Source organism: Megalobrama amblycephala, linkage group LG17 (assembly GCF_018812025.1).
Source record: "Megalobrama amblycephala isolate DHTTF-2021 linkage group LG17, ASM1881202v1, whole genome shotgun sequence".
In the NCBI taxonomy this organism is placed as follows: domain Eukaryota; kingdom Metazoa; phylum Chordata; class Actinopteri; order Cypriniformes; family Xenocyprididae; genus Megalobrama; species Megalobrama amblycephala.
In genome coordinates this window covers 67501-92500 of record NC_063060.1, presented here as the reverse complement: position 1 = coordinate 92500, position 25000 = coordinate 67501, and the positions used below count along the sequence as shown (strand labels likewise).

The 25000-nt window shown below is 40.7% G+C and overlaps 4 protein-coding genes across 6 annotated transcripts in view; 3 read left to right on the top strand and 1 right to left on the bottom strand.

Annotated features, from left to right (window-relative positions):
- LOC125250092 (fizzy-related protein homolog) overlaps positions 1 to 3584 on the bottom strand; it is a 15343-nt gene extending 11759 nt beyond the window's left edge. The window contains exon 1 of one of the 2 annotated variants that reach the window (XM_048162468.1): positions 3431 to 3584. In XM_048162468.1, coding sequence (XP_048018425.1) covers positions 3431 to 3517 — 87 coding nt within the window. In that variant the 5' untranslated portion in view covers positions 3518 to 3584. The other variant, XM_048162467.1, reaches the window with a different exon arrangement.
- Positions 3585 to 4111: 527 nt separating this feature from the next.
- LOC125250093 (protein ANTAGONIST OF LIKE HETEROCHROMATIN PROTEIN 1) lies at positions 4112 to 16892 on the top strand. Its single transcript, XM_048162469.1, has 3 exons — positions 4112 to 4487; positions 7584 to 10135; positions 16462 to 16892. Exons 1-2 carry the CDS (start codon positions 4323 to 4325, stop codon positions 8730 to 8732), a joined length of 1314 nt encoding a protein of 437 aa, XP_048018426.1. The 5' UTR covers positions 4112 to 4322; the 3' UTR covers positions 8733 to 10135; positions 16462 to 16892.
- Positions 16893 to 17467: 575 nt separating this feature from the next.
- Positions 17468 to 19241, top strand: LOC125250095. The gene is made up of 2 exons (XM_048162474.1): positions 17468 to 17895; positions 18449 to 19241. The coding sequence occupies exons 1-2, from the start codon at positions 17694 to 17696 to the stop codon at positions 18688 to 18690; spliced, it is 444 nt and encodes a 147-aa protein (XP_048018431.1). The 5' UTR covers positions 17468 to 17693; the 3' UTR covers positions 18691 to 19241.
- Positions 19242 to 19695: 454 nt separating this feature from the next.
- The window catches only part of wu:fj49a02 (myomegalin), a 54094-nt gene continuing 48789 nt past the window's right edge, over positions 19696 to 25000 (top strand). Inside the window, exons 1-3 of one of the 2 annotated variants that reach the window (XM_048162466.1) lie at positions 19696 to 19982; positions 22699 to 22754; positions 23076 to 23140. In XM_048162466.1, coding sequence (XP_048018423.1) covers positions 19933 to 19982; positions 22699 to 22754; positions 23076 to 23140 — 171 coding nt within the window. In that variant the 5' untranslated portion in view covers positions 19696 to 19932. The remainder of the gene's footprint in view (positions 19983 to 22698; positions 22755 to 23075; positions 23141 to 25000) is intronic. The other variant, XM_048162465.1, reaches the window with a different exon arrangement.

The following is a 25000-nucleotide window of genomic DNA, read 5'->3' as shown; positions in this document are numbered from 1 at the left end:
GCCATACATGACAGGAATCACTCATGACAAGATTCAGGAATCATTCATAAAAGGAATCATGACAGAAATAAGGAATCACTCATGACAGGAATCATGACAGGAATCATAACAGGAATCATGACAGGAATCATGACAGGAATCATTCATGATAGAAATAAGGAATCACTCATAACAGGAATCAATGACAGGAATCATAACAGGAATCATGACAGGAATCAATGACACGATTCATAACAGGAATCATGACAGGAATCACTCATGACAGGAATCATTCATGATAGAAATAAGGAATCACTCATGACAGAAATCATGATAGGAATAAGGAATCACTCATGACAGGAATCACTCATGACAGGAATCATTACAGGAATCATGACAGGAATCATGACAGGAATCATAACAGGAATCACTCATGACAGGAATCATAACAGGAATCAATCATGTCAGGAATCATTACAGGAATCATGACAGGAATCATTACAGAAATCAGGAATCATGACAGGAATCACTCATGACAGGAATCATGACAGAAATCAGGAATCATGACAGGAATCACTCATGACAGAAATCATTCATGACAGAAATAAGGAATCACTCATTACAGGAATCATGACAGGAATCACTCATGACAGGAATAAGGAATCACTCATGACAGGAATCATGACAGAAATCAGGAATCATGACAGGAATCATTACAGGAATCATGACAGGAATTATGACAGGAATCATTCATAACAGAAATAAGGAATCACTCATGACAGGAATCATTACAGAAATCATGACAGGAATCATGACAGGAATCATTCATGACAGAAATAAGGAATCACTCATGACAGGAATCATGACAGGAATCACTCATGACAAGAATCATTCATGACAGAAATAAGGAATCACTCATTACAGGAATCATGACAGGATTCACTCATGACAGGAATCACTCATGACAGGAATAAGGAATCACTCATAACAGAAATCATGACAGGAATCATAACAGGAATCATGACAGGAATCACTCATGACAGGAATCATTCATGATAGAAATAAGGAATCACTCATGACAGAAATCATGACAGGAATAAGGAATCACTCATGACAGGAATCATTACAGGAATCATGACAGGAATCATAACAGGAATCACTCATGACAGGAATCATAACAGGAATCAATCATGTCAGGAATCATGACAGAAATCAGGAATCATGACAGGAATCATGACAGAAATCAGGAATCATGACAGGAATCACTCATGACAGAAATCATTCATGACAGAAATAAGGAATCACTCATGCCAGGAATCATTACAGGAATCATGACAGGAATCACTCATGACAGGAATCATTCATGACAGAAATAAGGAATCACTCATTACAGGAATCATGACAGGAATCACTCATGACAGGAATAAGGAATCATTCATGACAGGAATCATGACAGGAATCATGACAGAAATCAGGAATCATGACAGGAATCATTACAGGAATCATGACAGGAATTATGACAGGAATTATGACAGGAATCATTCATAACAGAAATAAGGAATCACTCATGACAGGAATCATTACAGAAATCATGACAGGAATCATGACAAGAATCATTCATGACAGAAATAAGGAATCACTCATGACAGGAATCATGACAGGAATCACTCATGACAGGAATAAGGAATCACTCATAACAGAAATCATGACAGGAATCATAACAGGAATCATGACAGGAATCACTCATGACAGGAATCATTCATAATAGAAATAAGGAATCACTCATGACAGAAATCATGACAGGAATAAGGAATCACTCATGACAGGAATCATTACAGGAATCATGACAGGAATCATAACAGGAATCACTCATGACAGGAATCATAACAGGAATCAATCATGTCAGGAATCATGACAGGAATCATGACAGAAATCAGGAATCATGACAGGAATCACTCTTGACAGGAATCATGACAGAAATCAGGAATCATGACAGGAATCACTCATGACAGAAATCATTCATGACAGAAATAAGGAATCACTCATGCCAGGAATCATTACAGGAATCATGACAGGAATCACTCATGACAGGAATCATTCATGACAGAAATAAGGAATCACTCATTATAGGAATCATGACAGGAATCACTCATGACAGGAATAAGGAATCACTCATGACAGGAATCATGACAGGAATCATGACAGAAATCAGGAATCATGACAGGAATCATTACAGGAATCATGACAGGAATCATTCATGACAGAAATAAGGAATCATTCATGACAGAAATAAGGAATCACTCGTGCCAGGAATCATTACAGGAATCATGACAGGAATCATTCATGACAGGAATCATTCATGACAGAAATAAGGAATCACTCATGCCAGGAATCATGACAGGAATCATGACAGAAATCAGGAATCATGACAGGAATCATTACAGGAATCATGACAGGAATCATTCATGACAGAAATAAGGAATCATTCATGACAGAAATAAGGAATCACTCATGACAGGAATCATGACAGGAATCACTCATGACAGAAATCATTCATGAGAGAAATAAGGAATCACTCATAACAGAAATCATGACAGGAATCATAACAGGAATCACTCATGATAGGAATCATTACAGGAATCATGACAGGAATTATGACAGGAATCATTCATAACAGAAATAAGGAATCACTCATGACAGGAATCAGGAATCATAACAGGAATCACTCATGACAGGAATCATAACAGGAATCAATCATGTCAGGAATCATGACAGAAATCAGGAATCATGACAGGAATCACTCATGACAGGAATCATGACAGAAATCAGGAATCATGACAGGAATCATTCATGACAGAAATAAGGAATCACTCGTGCCAGGAATCATTACAGGAATCATGACAGGAATCACTCATGACAGGAATCATGACAGAAATCAGGAATCATGACAGGAATCATTACAGGAATCATGACAGGAATCATGACAGGAATCATTCATGACAGAAATAAGGAATCACTCATTACAGGAATCATGACAGGAATCACTCATGATAGGAATCATTACAGGAATCATGACAGGAATCATTCATGACAGACATAAGGAATCACTCATGACAGGAATCAGGAATCATGACAGGAATCATGACAGGAATCAGGAATCATGACAGGAATCTCTAATCCAGATCACACACCAGCAGCAGCTCAAACTGAAATAAAGCCATATAAAGACGAGTTTATACTGAATGCTGCAGCTCTCATCAGATGATAAACTCAGAGTACTGCATGATTTTCTGTATTCTGCTCATCTGCTGTTAGTTGTGAGTCTCTCACTGAAGTCTCGAGCGCTGTGTCGTCATGAAGCCGCTCTGACCGAGAAAAGGCTCGTCCTGACAGAGATGTGACATAAGACAAGAGTCTGATGATCATCGAATGAAATGATTGAAGCTCATACCGGGTGAAGAGGAGCCGGTTCTGCGCGAGCTGCTGCTTGTTGCCCTTCCACCGCGAGGCATGACGGGTAATGTGACGCTGACATCATTTGGAAGATGCGTTTCGGTTGTCATGGACACGGATGGCGGAAGTGATCCTAGCGTTACAAAAAGGTTTTTTAAAAGATTTAAAATGTGCATGTTTAATAAGTATGTCACGTGTCAGTGAATTCGTTCACTGAATAACACCGACTAATAAATGGCTATTTTAAAAATACATCAATATAAGTATTTTTAGCATTATTATGTGAAGATTATAACAAAATTATTATTTTAACACAAAAATACTGGGTATATTTACTTTGCAAAAGACCTTCAAATATTGACAACATTAAATAAACTCTTTATTATCTATTCATAATATATTGCCATATTTTATTTTTACTGAAGGAACAATATTATACCTGATAATCCAACATAAAGAAAGAAGGACAGTGAAGAGATAAAAAATAAGAAGGAAAAATAAAATGAAGAATAAATGACAAAAGTCTTGATTGTTTTTTAATTTAAAGAATCTGATCTGATCATAAATAATTTTATTTGTGTACAATTATGAATAAGAATCAGATAAAAGAATCAGCAGATAAAACAAAAGCACATTTTCACATGGATGAACTTCTGTTCCAGATAAAACTCGGATGTGACGTCAGGCCAGCAGGCGGCGCTGCAGAGTGACGTCACAGGAGCAGCGACACAGCAGCAGTAGCAGTAGCAGCAGCTGCGTGAGGAAAGCTCTAATAATGATGAATTAGCATCATGTGCGCGGAATAACTGGACTGATTGCAGCTCGTCGTCGAATATATCGCGCTTCTGCCGCGGCGTCTGGACCTCCGAGGTGAAATTAACGGCGGGAACATGGCCAACGACGAGACGCTGCGCTCGCTCATGTTCACGCTCAGTTACGTGCTGATGAAGCGGCGACGTGACGTCACCAGCGCGGACGCGCAGCGCAGACGCGAGGTTCAGCGGCGCGTCGCGCACAGACAGTATTTCCATCAGAGACACAAGAGGATGATCATGGTGAGAATAAATGACTCCACAGCGCCACCTAGAGAGCGTTGAGTTCATGAATAAAAAAGATTTTTAGGACAAAAATTATTTTAAGATAATGTTTACTTTGCTCATGTCTGTCAGCTCTGTTACTGATTAAACAGCAGCATATGATGGTGGTATTTTCACTCTCAGTTTTTCAATACTTTATGTACAATAACCTGTTGTCAAGGAGTATATATTTAATTGACTGAACTGTGTTGGGTCAGGGTTAAGGTTTGCAAATATTTTTATTATTTATTTAAATTCAAATCTGATCAAGAAAATAACACGTGATTGTCCTGCCATCGAAATTATGAGACAAAATGCCAACTAGAGCCAATTATAGGATAATATAATGACTGATTATGATTGTTTTGATCAGATTTTACCCATGAGTGTGTGTGTGTGTGTGTGTGTGTGTGATGGTTCACAGCGTCCGAATGCAAACTCTCTTTTTCAGTGTAAATAACTATAATGCTGCTTCTCGTGTCCTTTCAGGCTATATTTTATATCCACACAGGGTTATAAAACTTCCCAGGTGAAAAACAAGTACACTTCTATAATGTACTTAAAGTGCTCTATATTTGTGTTTTGTACTTAAAGGTGCTACAGAGGATGTTTTCGACAAAGTGAGTTTTTGAAATGAGCGCATGCGTAAGAACGGCCCCCCCTCCTTCACAGCTCATTTCAAGGGAATGCCTCCCAAAACTCGTGCAGGAGTATTGGAACACGAGTGTTTGTTTACCACTAGGGATGGGCATTTCAAGCAAAAACAATATTCGAAAATCGCTAGGAATTATTCGAATATTATTCGAAAATCGCACCCTCCCCCGCATGCACGCATCACGCATGTATAGGCTACATACACATAAACGGAAAGAGAGAGCGAGAGAGACCATTCACGCTTTCAATATTTTTTTCACGGTCATTCATAACGGTGCGGAGCAGACTGAAAACGCTTGCTCTCCGCACCATTATGAACGCCCGTGTGGCTGTGAGCCTTACTTTCACTTTCAAATTAGCGCCAATTCGGTAGCAGCGATTGCTTGAATGCTGAGTTCATTGTTATTTTTAATAAAAAAACACAACAACAAAGCAGTACAATGACAAACCTGCTTAAATGGACGCTTTTAGATTTCGATTTGAAACCAAAATTTCCACCGTCGTCTTGTCAGTCAAGAGTGAGGCGAAGTGAAATCTGACTGACTGTTGCTGATTTGTGCTGAGACTCTTGTTCGGCTCGCGCTGAATTGAGTAGACACATTTATATTTTAATTGTAGTGTCTGTTCTCTTACTGAACTAAATTATTTTTATTACTATAAAAAAATTAAAAAATAAAAATGACGGTGGGTGGCGGTGCCGCAGTGGGCAAGTGATGATACCGGTGTTGTGGCTATCTCAAGCCACAATGATTTTAGGCTGCCTAAACGCGTAATAACATATTGTGAACAGACTGAATGACGGCACTTATGTTAAAATTAATTGTAATGTGTCTGTTCTATGCCGCACAAGTCTAGTGTGTGTGTGAGGCAATGTCTGAGCTGATTAGCTTTTAGTTGTGTTATTGGCAGCGTGCGCCACCCTCTGGTTACAAGTCACCACCGCATCAAATGGGGAATTTTATTAAGACGATAATCGCACAACCTATTCGATATTCTATAATTAAATCAACTAATCGAATATTCGAAAATCGTGACACATCCCTATTTACCACCGGCATTCGCTGTGTCGTGTTAGTGGATTCATTATGTCGGACTCACCGCAGGTAACTCATAATCTGCGGTTGTTACTCCTGACAAAAACATTGCATGCGGCGCCTGTGGAGAGTTACTGGAGCGCGCACATCTCTCACAAGGAACATCATGGCAGTGATTGACAAGCCAGAGGGCCAATCGATGATCGCGTAAACGATTGGCTGATGTTTTTAAGGCCCTACCTCGTGCACAGATGATGTATATTTATATTATTCCTTTCAGTGCACCTAATAAATAGTCTTTTATCAGTTAGTAAAGACAGTTTCAAGTAATATTGCAAAAATGTATAAAACAAAACATCCTCTTTAGCACCTTTTAATATACTAAAAATCCTTCTTTAGTACTTCTTAAAATAATCTCAAGAACATCTAAGTGTACTCAACTGTGCTATTTTGAGACAGCATGAAATGTGAACTAAAATGTGCTTTTAATACACTATCTCTGTATTTTAAAAAAAAGTGGTAACTAAATATATTTTTTAAATAGTATATTAAATATCCATTTAAAAGTATATTAAAAGCACATTTTTCATACTGTCTCAAAATAGCACAGTTGAGTACACTTAGATGTTCTTGAGATTATTTTAAGAATTTTTTGTATATTGAGTACAAAATTAGTGTGCGAAAATGGAGCACTTTAAGTACATTATAGAAGTGTACTTGTTTTTCACCTGGGTTTGCATAATGTCTCAAAAACCGTCATAAAATGTGAAGCCTTGGAGACTTAAGATTAATCTCATTATGAACATTATTTTATATAACATATATATATACTTAATAAAACATGAACTCAAAAGAAGATATTTTGAAGAATGTTGGTAATCAAACATTGACTTCCATAGTATTTTTTTCCTACAGTGGAAGTCGATCAGCAACATTCCCAACATTCTTCACAATATCTTCTTTTTAGTCCAACAGAACAAAGACACTCGTACAGCTTCAGAACAACTTGAGAAAATGATGACAGAATTCATTTTTGGGTGAACTATCCCTTTAAAGGAAATGAGGATAAAATAGTAAAATTACACTCTAAAAAAAAATGCAATAAAAAGTACTTTGTGCCAAAACGTATGTAGTTGATTAACACATGCAAAATGATAAAACACCGAAAAAGACAAAAATGCTCCTAAGGAAGCTCAAGGGTTAATATCATCTGAGTGGATCTGAATAATGACTCTATCGTCTTATAAGAGCAGATATTTGATGAAGTTTGTGTCATTTTCCTGTTTATTTCTGTGAAGCTGCTTTGAATCGATCTGTACTGTAGAAATAAAGCTGACTTGACTAGAGTTGTGCAGATAACTCTAACAGACTCGTTCTCCTCTCCTAGATGATGATCGCTCAAACGTCCCGTCCGATCAGTGACGTTCCGGCACGTCCCACGCGGGTTTGGAGCAACATCGAGAGCACCGATTGGTGGGAGCGGGTGGTGATGAGGGAGTTCCAGCCGTCCGATTGGCTGGAGAAGTTTCGCATGACCAAAGAGACGTTCTTCCTGCTGTGCGGCAAACTGAAACCGCGGCTCAACCGGCAGGACACGCGTCTGCGGCCGGCGCTGCCGCTGGAGAAACGGGTGGCCGTGGCGCTGTGGCGTCTGGCCTCCAACGTGGAGTACCGCACCATCAGCACCCTGTTCGGCGTGGGCCGCTCCACCGTCTGCAAGTGCGTGCGGGACGTGTGTCACGCCATCGTCCTGCTGCTGCGGCCGCTCTACCTGCGCACGCCCAGCGAGCACGAGCTGGAGGACGCGGCCCGGCTCTTCGCCACGCGCTGGGGCTTCCCGCACTGCGTGGGTGCGGTCGGCAGCCTCCACGTGCCCATCATCGCGCCGTCCAGCAACACCGACAACTACTGGAACAGCCGCGGCTGGCTGTCGGTGGTCACGCAGGGCGCCGTCAACGGCCTGGGTCAGTTCTGGGACGTGTGCGCCGGCTTCCCGGGCAGCACCGAGCACTCGGCCATCCTGCAGAACTCCACGCTGTGGGCGCGCGGCTGTGACGGAGGCTTCCTGCTGCACGAGCCGCCGCTGGACTTCATGGGCCGCCCACTGGGCTACCTGATGCTGGGTGATGCCGGCTACCCGCTGAAGAGCTGGCTGCTGAAGAGCCACCCCGAGTCCAGCGAGCTCACGGCCGGACAGAGAGCCTTCAACCGCAAGCTGGAGCGCGCGCGGAGCGTGGTGGACCAGGCCTTCCTGCGGCTGCGGGCGCGCTGGCAGTGCCTGCTGAAGCGCAACGACTGCCGCATGGACGTGGTTCCCACCATGATCCTGGCCTGCTGCGTCCTGCACAACGTGTGCGAGGTTCACGGTGACGAGTTCGACGAGCGCTGGGAGGAGGCGGTGCGGCACGAGGAGAGTCCGCAGCCCGCCGATGAGGTGTCGCCGTCGGCCGATGACCGGGACGGAGAGGAAGTGCGCGCTCTGTTCTGCGAGTACTTCCTGCAGCAGGAGAAGCAGCAGAGGACTCTGGCCTGTTAGGACGCGTGACGTGGACGGAGGAAGTGTGCTGTGTGTTTTCCAGAACTTGAGTGTAAATGATGACAGTGATTTTAACGGATTCAGAGCATTACAGCAGGAGTCATTTATACTAAAGAAAGACGCGCCGACACACATCTGACAGACATTCGTCGAATCTGAACTGCTGAAGGCCGATTCGCACCGACCGACGCGAACAATCGCCAGATCGCAGTCACTTCTCAGACTTCCATGACCAGACAAGCTCCGATTCAACATGTTCAATCAGCGAAAGCTGCGGCGGACGGTGCGATCCAGTGCTGACGACGGTCAGTGTTGTGTTTGTTAGGGTTAGTTAGTGCAGGATGTTAATGTGATTCTCTACACTTGTGTGATCTTGACGTCATACATCCAGTAATGTACCAGAAATCATGAAGAAGAGATCCTGCGGATTCAGGCACGGATCTGATGAAGGACTTTCAGGAGCTTCTGTATCCCGTGTGTTCAACCACAACAGGACGCTGAGCCGATCATGTGATTATTCAAAAAGACTGTTTTAAATGTATGGATGTGTTTTAATAATCATTCACTGACATTCTTTCAAATCATTAAACGTGAAAAAGATGTAAATTTCTCTCATTATGATATTCTGTGTGATTTTAATGCTGCGGTGTGTCATTCATGGACAAACTTATAAATTCATTCAGTTACTTTTTGAGAAATGTCTCTGTGTTTGTTGTTGTTTTTTTAATTGTTATTTTTATGATGCTGATGATGACAGAGTGATCATGTGTGGGTGATCCCTTATTAGCGCTCATCATGACGTGCCATCTGTCTCTGTGAGGGTTTAGATTATGAATAAGCGTCTGATTATACTGAGGATTATATCTGTTGACTTGAGATGGGGGTCGAGGGTCATTCAAAGTTCTGGAAGATAAAGGAAACAGGGGCAGCGACCCGTAGATAAGCGTACGGTAATATAGCGACATCACATGTCCTGCTGGGTTCATATGTGCTGCGGTTGAACTTTCTTTCTCTATCCCTTGTTTGCGGTCACAAGCCGGATTATCTTCGTCTCTGGAGAGAGAGACGGACGCTCACACGCTCACACGACCTCAGAGAAAGGTTTCCAGCAGGCCGTCAGCATGCTGCATCCGCTCATGATCTTCATGGTCGTGATCAATGTGTCCATATCCATCGCCTTCTGGACCCTCCTGATGTCGGAGGTCTTCTTCAAAGAGGCTGAGGAGGAAGTGTAGGGTCCGTCAGCATGTAGATCACACACGACCCTCGGTAGTTCGCACACGGCTTCATAGAGAAGGATTTTCCCCTTCATTTCTGTCAGTCTTTTTTTTTTTTTTCTTTTTTTGTCCAATTTGTAGCAAAAAGCAGCGTTTGGGAATTGTGGAGTGGATGTTCATTTACAGGTAAGAGAAAAAGTGTCACATGTTTCAACTTTCATTCGCTTATATAATCTTTATTGATACTATGAATAGATTATATCTTGATTTATTTTGTACTCTTTATGCTGAATATTTCTTATCCATTAAAAAAATGGTGCGTTTTTTCAGTCACTTTATTTGACAAAGTTTCTGTTGAACTTTCAAGAGATCGTGGCCGGATCACTGTTCACTCCAAATCCTGATATATATCATCACTAACCCTACAGCGCTACATTATGATTGGAGGAAAATATTGTATTCTTTTCCCTCCAAAACATGTTTTGTTGTGATATTCAGAATGTTAGGAGGGTGGATGACACCCTATTTAAAGGATTAGTTCACTTTCAAATAAAATTTTTCTGATCATTTCCTCACCCCCATGTCATCCAAGATGTTCTTGTCTTTCTTTCTTCAGCTGAAAAGAAATGAAGGTTTTTGATGAAAACATTCCAGGATAATTCTCCTTATAGTGGACTTCACTGGCCTCCAAATGGTTGAAGGTCAAAATTACAGTTTCAGTGCAGCTTTAAACGAGACCAGACAAGGAATAATGGTCTTATCTAGCGAAACGATCGGTCATTTTCGAAAAAAATGTAAATGTATATGCTTTATAAACAAATGATCGCCTTCCAAGTGCTTCCGCCAAAAGTGCACTTTCATATTCTTCAAAAAGCTTACGCCGTATGTCCTACACCTTCCCTATTCTACTTACGGAAAAAATGTAACTGACGCTGCGTTCGTTCCGTAAGTAGAATAGAGAAGGTGTAGGACATACGGCGTAAACCTTTTGAAGAATGCGAAAGTGCGATTTTGGCGGAAGCACTTGGAAGGCGATCATTTGTTTATAAAGCATATACATTTACATTTTTTCCGAAAATGACCAATCGTTTCGCATCTTGGATGACATGGGGGTGAGTAAATTATAAGGAAAATTTTATTTGAAAGTGAACTAATCCTTTAAGGGCATAGGGGGCAATTTCGGACACAGCCTTGGAGTCTCTTCTAACGAGCTGATGAGTTGAACGAGGTGTTTGATGAGGGAGACATCTAAGGGTGTGTTTACATGACAACAATGTACTAAAAACTGAAAATTTTTCCTTTGTGTTTTTCACATACAGACTACAGTGTTGTCAAAATGATCCACGTTCGCACAGATCTGTGAAAACGACTAAAAACACTGTATTCTGCTGCCAGGCCAGTAGTTAGCGATGTCACTTTGTAAATAAACACGTCTATAGTCTGAACACGTAATACGCATGTGCATGACATCACCGTTTTCACAAACTCACATTTTTGTAGTTTACACAGAGATGATAACGGTATCGTTTTCAAAAGTTTGCATTTTATAGCACATTTCATACACAATGGTAATTCAAAGTGCTTTACATCAAAAGAAATGTAAATAATCCAGATAATCACAGCAGATACATAAAAAAATATCATGCCTAAGAAATAAAAAAAAGCAATAAAAGCAGAGAATTAAAATGATTACTAAATTCGGGACGTCCCTATCTGACTGGAAGAGTCTGAGAGTTTCGGTTTGTGATTTTATACTAGCAGCAACTCACCAGCTTTCCTAAACCAGGTGAAAAAACAAGTACACTTCTATAATGTACTTAAAGTGCTCTATTTTCGTGCACTGATTTTGTACTCAATATACTAAAAAAAACATACTTTGACAGGCAGGTAGGACATCATAATATTTCATTCAGCTTGAATATAGTCATTGGATTTTATGGTCCTTCACCTTCCAGACAATATGTATTTATAAAAATACATTTAGACCGTTTAACATAGTGATTTCTATCAAGATATGAGGTGACTTTAAATGAATAAAACAAAAAATGTTTCTGTAGAGAATCACCTATTGCACCTTTAAGGCTAAAAGTAGCTCCTAACGATTTAGGAGAAATAATGGGGTGTCAGTCTTAATTTTAGGACACCTAAATTTTTGCTCTACGAGTATTTCTTAAATCATTTTAGTGCTAAAACCAGCTCCTAAATCTGTGAAGAAGTAGGAGTAGTCAAGAGGACTCCTAAGTCACTAAGACCAAATCACAAACAACCCTAAAATGGCTGTTGCTGCCAATCCGCCCAAAGACATGCTGAACACCAGTGAGGAGTGCTGAGCCTTTTCTTCATGAATGCAATAAATATTTTGATTTATCGATTAGAGTCTGCGATGTCATAACATAAAGGTTAATTTTTGATAAGGCAAAATTTATTGAATGTTGGAGAATAAAACATTGTGGTCAAGTTGAAAATAATATCCTATCGTCGGAGCCGATAGCCTTGTGGGCAGCACGGGTGACCCGAGTTCAGTTCCGACTTGTGGACCTTTCCCAATCCCGTCCTCCCTTTCTCTCTTCCACTTTGCTTCCTGTCTACTCACTGTCCTATCATAATAAAAAGGCAATAATGCCAAAAATAAATCTTTAAAAATAGATATTTTATATATTTTTTTCATTTATTTGATTACCTGTGGCAGGTGCTTTCTCGAATTCACACTTACAAATGATCGAATAGAGTAAACGAGTAAAATAAGTGTATTTGGCGTGCTGTCCGAGGGGATCGAGGGCTCCGAGCTCGGAATTTAGCCCAAACCCAGAGTAACTGGGAGTGATAAAGTGTGTTTGTTTGGTGAAACCTTTGCTAGCGTTCTGGAGGAATGACTTGATTTGAGACATGAATGAAGTGTTTTGGTAGATTTAGTGCAAATAAAGTGCTGTGAAGCTGAAAGTTGGTTAGGAGAACTGTGTGAAGAGTTTTGAAAAAGTGACCTAAGTATTGAGAAATGTGCCCTAGCGATTGTTAAAAACTGTAAACCGATGTGTTTTTAATCTGGACTCTACTGACGGGCACATCCGAGATCCTCTGGAAGCTGTTCCAGCTGTGGGTGGCATAATCTACCATCTCACCATGTTCTGAATTTAACTGTCTGGATCCTTCCCTTCTGAGAGGTCCACTCGTATTCTTTGTGTTCTGCCAACATATCTGCCATGTATTTGGTCCGAGGTTTATGGGATTTGTAGCCAATTAAAAGTACTTTAACACTGGAAGCCAGTGTAATCACCTAAGAACTGGTGTGATATGTTCAGTTTTTCTGGTTTTACTGTGGAGCTTGTGCTGCAAATGTCTAATAGTCTTTTAAGAAGGCCAGTAAGAAGTCAGTAATCTACAGTGCTGGTAATGAACACATGAATAAGCTTCTCTAGGTCCTGCTTAGACACAAAAGATCTGATTTGTGATGTTTTAGATGGTAGTTGGCTGATTTAGTTACGGCTTTGATGTGGCTTCTGAAGCTAAGATCAGAATCCAGGATGACGCCAAGATTCCTGACTTCACATTTAGTTTTTAGACTCTTGGTGTCAAGTTATACATTTTCCTTTGATATTTCATCTTTAATGCCAAATATGACCAGATATGCCAAAAACAATTACCTCCATTTTAACTGAAGAACGTTTTGGCACATCCAGCTGTGAATGTCATTTAAGCTCCGGCACAGGGATAGATCTATACTTAGATCTGGGTGTGATCTGCACAGAGCCGCCCTCAGCGCTGAGGGGCTCCAGGACCAGGGCATTATGGGATCTGTGCAGAAGGGTTGTTAGATAAACTGGTGGATTAGTTATAGGGATGCTTATGACGATGTTTTCAAATACGATCAATGGATTATAGCAGGATGGCATATCGCAGGGATCCACACAGACTGCATGTTAGGAGACAAGTATGCCGCACCCGTTAATGATAATAATCCTCGTGTTCAACATTGGCATGACAATCGTGGAATGGACGTTTCTCATGTACGAGCTCATGAGGTTAAATATGGGAGATCCAGATGAAGTTTGTCCCGAGTAGAGAGGAGCCGCGCGGGAGTTCAGTAGCATGAGGAGTTTAGTCTTAGATCACATATACAGACATGAAGTATGAAGGTAAGACGGCTTTATATATTTATCAGTGTGTGCACTACATTACTGAAGTATCACCGCAGGAATTACACTCTTCAGGGCAAAGAACAAGAAACGGGTCTGATTTTGGTCATGCGTCAGCCAATCATTCTTCCCATTATTCTCTCTCTCTCTTTGGTGGATTAGATGGGAATCTCTGGACTTTTTTCTCATAATCTTGGGAATGTTCTGTCTGCTGGATTCAGGATTTGATTAAAACGGCCTTAATCTGCAGCTCCTTTAATCCAGGCAGAAATTGTTTGTTATTAGAAAACTTTAAAACCTTCTTTACCTTCTCTGTGTGGTGAGCTGGAATTAAGTGCGCTGTCCTATATGTCTCTCTCTCTCGTTCTCATTTTCTGCACAGCAGATTTATTGTTTAGCAGGATCGTTGAGCGACAGAGAGTGAAGAATCCGCCGTTGACATGGACTCCTTCCTTTCCTCCTCCTCCCGTCCGTGGGCCGTCGGCCGTCTGGCGTCTCGTTCTCACCGTTCGCTGCAGTCTGACGCAGGAGACGCGTCTCCCTTCGTAGATTTCAGGCCTCCTGCGCGAGACTCCATCTCTCTGCCGCCGCACGTGCTGTACGTGACCGCCGGCCTGGTGCTGGTGGTTCTGGCCACATATGCCATCGTGGGTCACCTGATAAACGACCTCCTGCATGACCTGGCAGGTACCCGTGTGACCCGTGTCTGGTGGCGTGTTGTGTTTCTGCTCCATTCTCTCATGTAAGCCTTTGTTGTTTGATAACTGTTACAGCTGATGTAGACCTTCTTTTCGACTGTTGATTCGTGTTCAAAGTGGGCTGCAGAAATGGCAGTTCTGTGGTTTGTGCACCTCCTAAAATTTGTTTTTTATTTAGTCCTGTCCTGATGAAGCTCTTTCACATCACAGATATTGATATAGCCCACGACACTCAATAATAAGTGAACCGACACACACAATGCTGTTGAGAAGTTTTCATCCTCTCGGTTCTTCTGATGGTCAGTGTGTTTTGATTGTGAGTCTCTGCTCGTCCTGATCAGTTGAACGACCCACTGTTCTTCAGGAAGATCCTCCACATTCTTTGATTTTCCAGCATCTTTTGCACTTTTGAGCTCTTCACAACACTGTGTGATGTTGAGATCCATATGTTCACTCAAACTCGAACACATCCATTACAAAAGCTGCAAACACTCACTGATGCTGAAGAAGGAAACGCGCTGCTCTTTATCATGTGAGGAAAGCCGTTTCATTATTGCACATCTGCATCGAGTGCCATGTTTGCATTTCCTTTGTGTTTTAGAAACATCTGTAGTTTTTTGTGCCATGATACGAGTAAACAGCTGCTGCATGAACTAATCGCTCACACGTTTAGTTTTCATGGACTGAGTGTGGCAACTATGAAGATGTTTGATTAACTGTATTTTAAGATATTTATCGCAAATATTTATCTGTTTATTCCTGGTGGAGCAATACTGAGCTCATGAGTTTGATTCCCAGTGAACACATGCTAATAGCTTGAATAAGATACCACACACACATACACACACACTCTAAAAAATGCTGGGTTGTTTCAACCCAAATTTGGGTCAGATATGGACAAACCCAGCCATTGGTTTCATTTTTTTAAATTAAAATTTTAACCCAACTGCTGGGTCCCAGCAAACATTGGCCATTCAAATTTCATTTTGGAACTATTTTTCAACCATGACAGGACGTGTCAGAGGGACGTCTATTCAATGGTCATTAAACGTCCAAATGTTTGCTAGGGTTTGTCCATATTTGACCCAAATTTGTGTTGAAACAACCCAGCATTTTTTAGAGTGCACACACACACACACACGTTTGTTTTTGTGAATTGTGGGTCATTCCATAGGCGTAATGGTTTTTATACTGTACAAACCGTATTTTCTCTCCCCCTACACTAACCCTAACCCATCACAGGAAACTGTGCACACTTTTACTTTCTCACAAAAACTCATTCTGTATGATTTATAAGCCTTTTGAAAAGTGAAGACATGGAGTAATGTCCTCATAAGTCACCCTCTCCTTGTAATACCTATGTCATACCCATGTCATTATAAACATTTGTGACCTGATATTTCACAAAAACATGCCCACTATACTGTATATTCTCTCCCCTTACACTAACCCTACCCATCACAGAAAACTTTCTGCATTTTTACATTTTCAAAAACCCTCATTCTGTATGATTTATAAGCTTGTTTCCTCACACGAGTCCCCATGAGTCTGTGTGCATTCCGGTTGAAGTCCCCACTGGGATAGAAAGCATGTAACCCTAACACACACACACACACACACACAGATTTTGGTGTGTGTTCCTCCATGTGAACTGAGTGTTTTTCACGCTCTCTCTCCTCAGACTGGGTGTTTGGCCCTAAAGCTGAAGCTGGTGATGCTGAGAGAGGCAGTGAAGAGGAGGAGAAGGTCGGGATGGAGGAAGAGCGGGCCGGTCTGCTGCCAGGATTCAACAGCACCGATCACCTTCAGCAACACTTCATCACGTCACTATGAGTCTCCATACAGCTCGTGTCAACTGTACTCTGGGTTTAATGTTTCCACGTGTTTATAACACATCACATGCTCTTTTTGCTGCTGTAGAAGTGTAGAACGCGTAGATGACAGTGTCTTTATGTATGAAAAGAGGGTGTGGTCATGTGATGTCATCAATGTAATTGTTGAGTTCCCAACTTCATGAAAATGAATTCTGGGATGTTTCATATTTTGGCATTGTATATGCATAAATTATGCAAATGAGATATAGAATTAAAGCCTCTCCTTGTTAGGAACCAACAGCTTGTGTCTGATTCATCTTCATGAGCTTCTAGATTATTCTAATTCCTGTCTGTTTCGAAATATACAAGAACATGCGAGACGTTCAGCTTCAAAACACCACGAAGCGCCGATGAATCCTGTCGAGAGAATGAAATACATCATACACTAGTGACCTGGTTATATAATTAACTGTCTTTATCGTGTCCTGGATTCATCGAGCTTCTGCTCAGAGAGATTAACTTTGTTGCATTACGTTTTACACGAGCTTAGAACATCATTCGATAAGTTTCATGTTTTATTAATAAAGTTGTTTACTGTGTGTACCTGTTCTCTCAGCTCGTGATTAACCATAACTAGCCTGTAAGCCATGTCAAAGCTGGATAATATCTGCTGATAAAGCCTTTGACCTTGACAGTCTCAGCCAATCGCAGCGCTGCTCATGTGTACATCAGCGTCTCCATCCCTCACGACTCGATCATTGCTGAAGCTATAGTGGAAGAGGCAAACATGAACGTCTGCGATTTCCCTGGACGAACACTGTCTGCCCTTCATCAGGGCCTGTAAACAGACTCTCGTCCGGACGGTAAGTTTTGAGCTCCTCACTTTCACAGTGTTTTTTGTGTTATTTGCACAGAATTACATTTAAAGTTTCAAAAATAAAAACTCTATCAGTTGATGTTATTAAAGCAAGTGTTTTGAGCTCACTGAAATATGTGTGCTGTAAAACTATCAAAATTATTATGACTTGCAAGAAATCCTCTAAAATAATCTGAGATGTGACGATAAACTCATTGAAGTTTTGGACCTGCGGGTGTCATCATGTCCGTCACGAGCAAGCCGCCGCCGCTGCCCCCTGCAGAAGAGGAGGAGGTTTTCTTCAAGACTTACATCCCACCTGCTCGAGACGCCATTCATCTGCCCATTCACGTCTTCTACATCATCCTCGCTTCCATCGTCATAGTGATGACGCTCTACGCCATCATCGGCCACCTCATGAAGGACCTGTTGCACGACCTGGCAGGTGAGATGATGGTCAGAGTCCTCATCTATAGTTTCACTCTCCAAGTAACTTTCTGATGCCAAGGTTGATGCACTTCCTAAAATACAGAAATATTCATCATATCACAAAATATATAGTTTACATGCTGCAAGTGTTTGAATTAAACATTGTTCAAAGATCTGATGAAGTCTCAGTTTCTCAGAAGTGTCGTTTCCACAGTTATAACAATGCAAATTTTTATATATTGTCATTTTAAAAATATTTAAAAAACACTTTTTAAGTAGTACATTTTACAAGAAAATACTGTTTCAGTCTGTCTACTTAAAATGTAATGCATTAGGGTAGGATGATCCCCTTAAGAACAATGTGGATTTACTTTTAAACTGTAACATGTTTAGATGTAAGGATGATGATGATGCATCAGTGTTATTATAGGAAATAAACAGAAACTAATTTAGTTGTTATAATACAAAAAGACTTCTGCTTCTGAGAAACCGGGAATGTGAACCGGGTCCATGTCGGTCACGGCCTCATCACGGGTCCACAGCAGCTTGTCACGGTTTGTCTCCCGCAGACTGTCTGTTCGGGCCGCAGCCGGAGGAGAAGGAGATCAACATGTGCGAGAACAAAGACAAGTTCATGGTGGACTGGTGTCCGGAGACCAGCCCGGAGCTGGAGGAGATGGCCCGCGCCGAGGAGATCAAAGTGGTGATGGAGGGCGGCAGAATCACCCCGGCCATCTGGATCATCTCTGACGGGACGGAGGGCAGAGCGCCGCGCACCGGCCCGCGGGTGGCATTCGGCAAGAACGTGTAGAGCTTCGACAGGGCAGCGATTAATTCGAGTATATTCCAATATATTTGACTCATGGGTTGTTCGGGTTTACGGTGACTGTGTGACGCCTGCTGGTCTCTGTCAGTAATGCAACTTCCCAGGATCAGTTGAACAGTGGTTTTCATGGATCCTGGTCCTGGAGACCCACACATCTGTCTCACCATTCTCTCTCCTAACCAGCTGTATCAGGTGTTTTAAAACAGAAACCTCGATCTGCTCTCTGACTCTCAGAATCCAGAACAAGAAATTACAGATTCAAAAAATAAATGATTAAAACATATATACATTTGATTTAAATCTTTTATTCAAATCAATGTTTAAAAGCATTCATACCACAGTTTAACTCCCCATGTCAACATTAGACAAAGAGTGAGAGATTATTGTGTTCGTTTGTGCTTCACATCGATAATGAAGACAGAACTGAATTAAGAATGCCTGACCAAAAGTATAAAGTATACCAAACAGAATACAGGATTGTAATTCAAGGTTGAATTTAAGGAAGAAGAAATAAAACAGAGTGAAATTCAACAAGATTCAATTGTGTGTCGATACATTTCTTCTTTTCAAATATGAAAATACATTATATGGGGTATTTCCAGAAACATGACATGATATTCAGTGATTTAAACAATGATTGATGCCTATAAATAAACATGCCATTTATATATTTCATTAGGCTATATTAATAATGAACTTTCACTTTCATGTTTTTGCAACTGACATCATCAGCCTCATCAAAGACTCTCCACACATGAATGACACGTTTTGATTATTTGTGATTATTTTACATGATATGTTTATTGAAGGTACTAAAACCTGGAGAAATATTACAGAAATGTACAAGCCTGAAATTTCTGTTATGAATATTAATGTTTCTAGTTCTGCTCAGTTATTTCATAGACCAGAAATCGCAGTTTGAGGTAAATGCTCTCGTGATCACGTTGATCAGCGCAGACACACGCATGCGCATTACAGCTGAGGTTCTGAAGCCTTCTGACGGCTCTGGTTCGGCTCATGTAGGTCAACTGTAAGCAGAGGGAGCTTCATTCGGACCGTGAATGTAGGACAGCCACACCGAACCGAACTTGCGCGCGCGCAGCATCTGTCCTCATGCACGCGCACAGAATGGCGAACCAACATCACCTTTGTCGTCGGTTCTGTCCGTGAGGAATAACGACACACTGACAGATGGAGGAATGATCGGTAACGGCCCGGTGTTCCACAATGAGCTGGACCGACGGAGCGGAAAGCGCGAGCAGCGCTGCGCACGAGCGGTGAGGATGCGCGTGATGGTCAATGCCACATTACTCTCATCTCTGTGCTCTGAACACATCGATCCGCAGTGATCATGAATGTTGCTTCATATTGTAGCTTATCGCATGCACAAGCCTTTGTTTCAGCGCAGTTCATATGAGATCAGAAATAATATCCAGAATAAAGTGTGTTTCATTCATCAGCGCATGACTGCAGATGCTCAGAGGCCTGCATCATATTAAACATGATCAGTCGAGAACTGTTTTCAGTTCGACGCGTTCAGATAATGTATTTCAGAGATTTAAAAGTGTTCATGTCATTACCAGAGATCACATGATTGATGCTCTCAGTGTCTGATGGGAAGGTTTCAACCCTATCGCGATTCAAAGAGGCTCACAGAGACTAACCCTAACCCTGTCTGTGTTTCCCCAAATAAAAATATCTATTGTTATTTATAATAAAATGTTACTTAAGCTTTCAGTGTAATAATTACTCCAATATGTCATTGTTTTGAATTTTAACAAGTTAATTTTTTTTTCTCTTGAGGAAAATCAACATATCCTGCTGTACCAAATATATCCCAAATGAACCGATATCGAATCAAACTGAAGCGAAACCGGAATTTAATCGAATCGCAAGCTTGTGAATCTGACTGTGAAGTTTGTGTCAAGCTGAATGAGAAACTGAGAAACCGAAGGGTTTAATGATTCGATGCCAGGGAAATATAACACAAATGTGACAGTGCCACGATCTCCAGCCTCTTGTTCATTGACATTCACACATGAACTACATTTCCCACAACTCTCTTCCCATTATTCTCATCATGCCTGATTGTTTCCACCTGTGCTTCATTAGCTTGTTTGTCTTTGTGTTCTCATTTGGATTGGGCCGTAGTCTTGGCAGTGTTTCTGAGCGCCTGTGTTCTTGTTCCCGTGTTTCATGTTCTCAGTGTTCTTGGATTCTGCCTAGTTTGGAACGCTGTGTGTATTTGACCATGTGCCTGTTTTGACTACTCTGATGGATTGTCCTAAATAAACGCTGCACGTGGATCTTCACTCAAGTCTTGGAGCGGTGTGTTCGTAACAGATAGATTTATCAAGTTAAATAGAGCATATATACTTCATTAAACCCAGAGGAACATGCTGTTGTGATTTCATAACCTGGAGACCTTATTCATTCAGGAATCAAGTTTGTCTCAGATGATTCTTCTAAAATAAAATCTGACCTGAGAATGAGTCCGTAAGAGCTGAAGAGGAGATCATTGGAGCAGTGATTGAGTTCAGATTGAGATCTTTTGCTTTCAGACTTCAGTCTGACGCCTTCAACACTCTTTAGTTGGAACTATTGTGTTGCAAAATAGAGAAAACAATACTGTATTTAAAATGTACATTTTTGTTTGTTGAACTGTTGTATAAAATCATTGTCACATTTCCAATCGTGTGGATATTTGGGAGAAAATTGCATTCTTTCTCGTATAATATATTGTCACATTAAAAACAAGAACTTGCACAGGGTTTGTTTCTGTATCAAAGAGAGTTTGAGTCGATCTCTATGCACAGTCTGTGTCAGGTAAGATAGAATTAACAGAACACCAAAGCTCAGCGTTTTGTTCGTGTTCCTCTGATCTAGAGGAGAAACGTGTGAGATTCCCGAGAGTCTCCATTTTCTCTCCAGGCTCATTTGTGATGATCTGTGTGTGTGTGTGTGTGTGTGTGCACATTTTTGTGATTTATGAGGACACACATTTGTATAATGACCTGGGTATTACACGATCCTTCAGTAAGGAGAATGAAACAGATATTTCCAGAAAGTCATTTTGTCATTGATCTCTAATTTGACTTTCAAATTTTTGGTGTCTTCTGGAAAATAAACACTAGTTGTTTTGTGTTTGTTTAGCTGAAGTTTCCTGTTGTAGAGAAAGACTGAAGTCATTCACAGATCGGTCATTTTAGTGTCGTATGTGAATTGAAAATATAAAATGATATAACTTTGAAATAAAAATAAGCCCAATGATTCAAGTGCAGATTATTATGGCCGTTTTGTAAGGCACTGAAGCTGTGTGTTACATATTCCCTGGCTTGTGTTCTGTGTGTTTTGTTTATTGGACTTTTAGCTTGCATTTTACCCTGTTTCAGTTCCTGTTTCCTGTCCTGTGTGCCATTTCTGTAGTTGATTAGTTCTGTGTCTTTGTTTAAACTCCAGTATTTCTTGTGTTCCTCGTCCAGTCTTGTCCTTACATTGTTGTTTTGTTTGGGCACTCATTCTGTTTCCCTGGTTTTCTAGTTCCCATGCTTGTTTTGTTTCGTTATTTATATTCTGTTAAATAAAATAAGTTCATTTGGATCCAGCTCTCCTTTGTTTTGAGTTCATCCTGCATTACACTGTTTTATATTAAATATCATCTGACCTTCATACAGCAGAGGGCGTAAGAGGCTGTAATTCCTATTAAATTTGTTTTTACTATCTAATCATGTTTTTTAATTTTACAAGATTATGTTTAAAAGGAAATCTGATTTTAGATTGAAATGTCACAACGAGAGCAGGAAGATTCAAGGCCTTCTGAAAGCTTGTCTTTGTTCATTACTGTTTAATTATTTAAAAAATAAAATAAAAGACTTTGAATATCATTATATAGTGAATCTGTGGATGTCGTGTCAGCTAACAGCTGCTTGGTCAAATTAAAGTGCAGCAGCAAATTAATTCATGATTTATGGATGTCTGTTCTGTTTTCCTCAGGGATTTTGTTGTGGATGGAGAGGGCAATGTATGCAGAGCTACTGGTTACATGACAGGTAAAACACACACACTCTCACACACACACACACACACACACACACACACACACACACACACACACACACACACACACACTCTCACACACACACTCACACACACACACACACACACACACTCTCACACGTTTATATCATAATACCAGTGTAATACCCATGACATTATACACATTTGTGTCATAAATCACAAAAATACACACACTCACACATATATACACGCACACACACACACTCACTCACTCACTCACATACACACACACACACACACATATGCTCAGATAGTGAATATTGTACAAATAACGAGGGTTTGTGTGTTTGTAGATTGTCTGAGTGAAGACACTGATAAAGTTCCTCTTCAAACACACACGCTGAGAGAATTTGAACAGGTGAGATTTTCTGTCTTTCTGTCTGACGGAGTTCAACCATCCTCACATATAATTACATCAATGAAACTGAATCTCCCATCTGTGATCTAAAACCCATCCGTCCATCCATTTTCCTCCGGCCGGTCGACTGTGGGGTCGTGAGGATGCTGGAGTCTCGATGACCCGTCCATCACAGATCTAAAACACAGTTAATGAGAATTACTATGAAAATGTGCTGCTCTCTAGCGCCACCCTGTGCTGTTTGTTGTGTTGCGTGTGTTTAGTGAATGCGTCCAGCTCTCATACTCACAACATTATTATTTGAAACGCTCATCTTTCAGCTTTGTTTGCTCATAGCATCAGTGCAGAACTGCCTAAAGCTGCACGCTGAGCTGAAGCACCATTTCCACAGCCGGTCATGTTCACAATGCCATTCAATGTATGGAAACGGACATTTGCGTCGAGGCTGTGGTGAAATAATCAAAATGGTACCCAGGCTTCTGGCTGTCCTACCGTTAGACCTGTATTACACTGGAACGATGTTTCTGTAAGGTGCAGAACAGGGGCGTTTCCTCCGAGGAGGCAAGGGAGGCAGTGCCTCCTCAAAAAAAATAGGATAAGAAAATAATCCATATTACATATAAAACAACGCAAATATTACAAATTATGACATTAAAAAGAGCGCAATTCACGCGTATTTCTTAAGGAACACTGCCCAACAGCGACACCCGCAGGTGAAGTTACAGCAGGAGTCATGCCTCCCTTTGCTCTCATAGAAAACCATTTGATCCCCGGCGTGCGGTGGGTTTTGTGGGGGGTAATTGAGAATGAATGGGGGAAAGTCACGTGAGAGGAGGCATTGTCTCCATCGCGATTTGATTGGATTTAATTGGTTATGATTGGATATGATTGGTTTGTGCGATAAATCCCGCCTCTCGTTGACGTGCTCGTTCCTCGTATCAGTTTGACTGAACAAATGATGGCGTCAATGGAGAGACTAATTGAAAGTAAGTAAACAGATCACAGTTAGATATCACCGCTTTATGTCACGTCAAAATCAAAGTTGAAATGGACTGAAAACATGATGACTGTGGGGGTTTAGTGCAATCAGCTTGGTGAAATTAAAAATACAGTTCGTGTCTGTGACAGACGGTGTTTACGGAGCATGACTGATAAAATAGCCTAAGATGACTATTAAAAAGAAAAACATCAATACACAAATAAAATATATTGTTTAAATTATTATTGCCTTTAGATATTATTTTGGAATGAATGTAGAAATGCTTAAAACACTAACTTGATGAGATTGACTTGGTTTTGATAAATAGAACATTTATTACATTGTTAATGTAAAATTACAAAATAGAATTGTATTTGGCTTCTTTTTTCTTTTTTGATGTAATGTAAAGTAATATTCATTTAACAAGATGTGTCAACGTTAAGAGTAATGCATGAATTTACATTGATTCTTAAATAAATATAAAATGTGCCTCCTCATTTCAGAACACCGCTGGTGCAGAAGTGCTTTATATGTGTAATTCTCAGCAGATGATGAATGCACAGCAGACAATTTTTTCCCTATCACATATTTTAGTAATCATCATCATAAATTAGATATCATTCAAAAACACTTATCAAAAATCGGACATTGCGTTACCATGGAAACGGTACTTTAAGTTCTTTTAGCAGACTCCTCCCCCTAGTGATTCAAGGGCTTTTGATGAACTGCTTGTAACTGTGCCTGTGTGTGTATTTGAGTTCGGTTTACAGCGGTTCTGCTCGGATCAAGAGCCGATACTGTTCCTGTGTCAGTGGACAAACGCTCAGAAAACTCAAAGATGAAGCTCAAATATAAGAGAGATTTCATTAGTGTCACTTGTT

Bases quoted from the DNA above. Each gene is read 5' to 3' on its own strand.
- LOC125250093 (XM_048162469.1), top strand. From the start codon at position 4,323: ATGGCCAACGACGAGACGCTGCGCTCGCTCATGTTCACGCTCAGTTAC. The intron at 4,488-7,583 runs GTGAGAATAAAT...CTCCTCTCCTAG, and splicing joins GACACAAGAGGATGATCATG to ATGATGATCGCTCAAACGTC.
- LOC125250095 (XM_048162474.1), top strand. From the start codon at position 17,694: ATGTCCGTCACGAGCAAGCCGCCGCCGCTGCCCCCTGCAGAAGAGGAG. The intron at 17,896-18,448 runs GTGAGATGATGG...TGTCTCCCGCAG, and splicing joins CCTGTTGCACGACCTGGCAG to ACTGTCTGTTCGGGCCGCAG.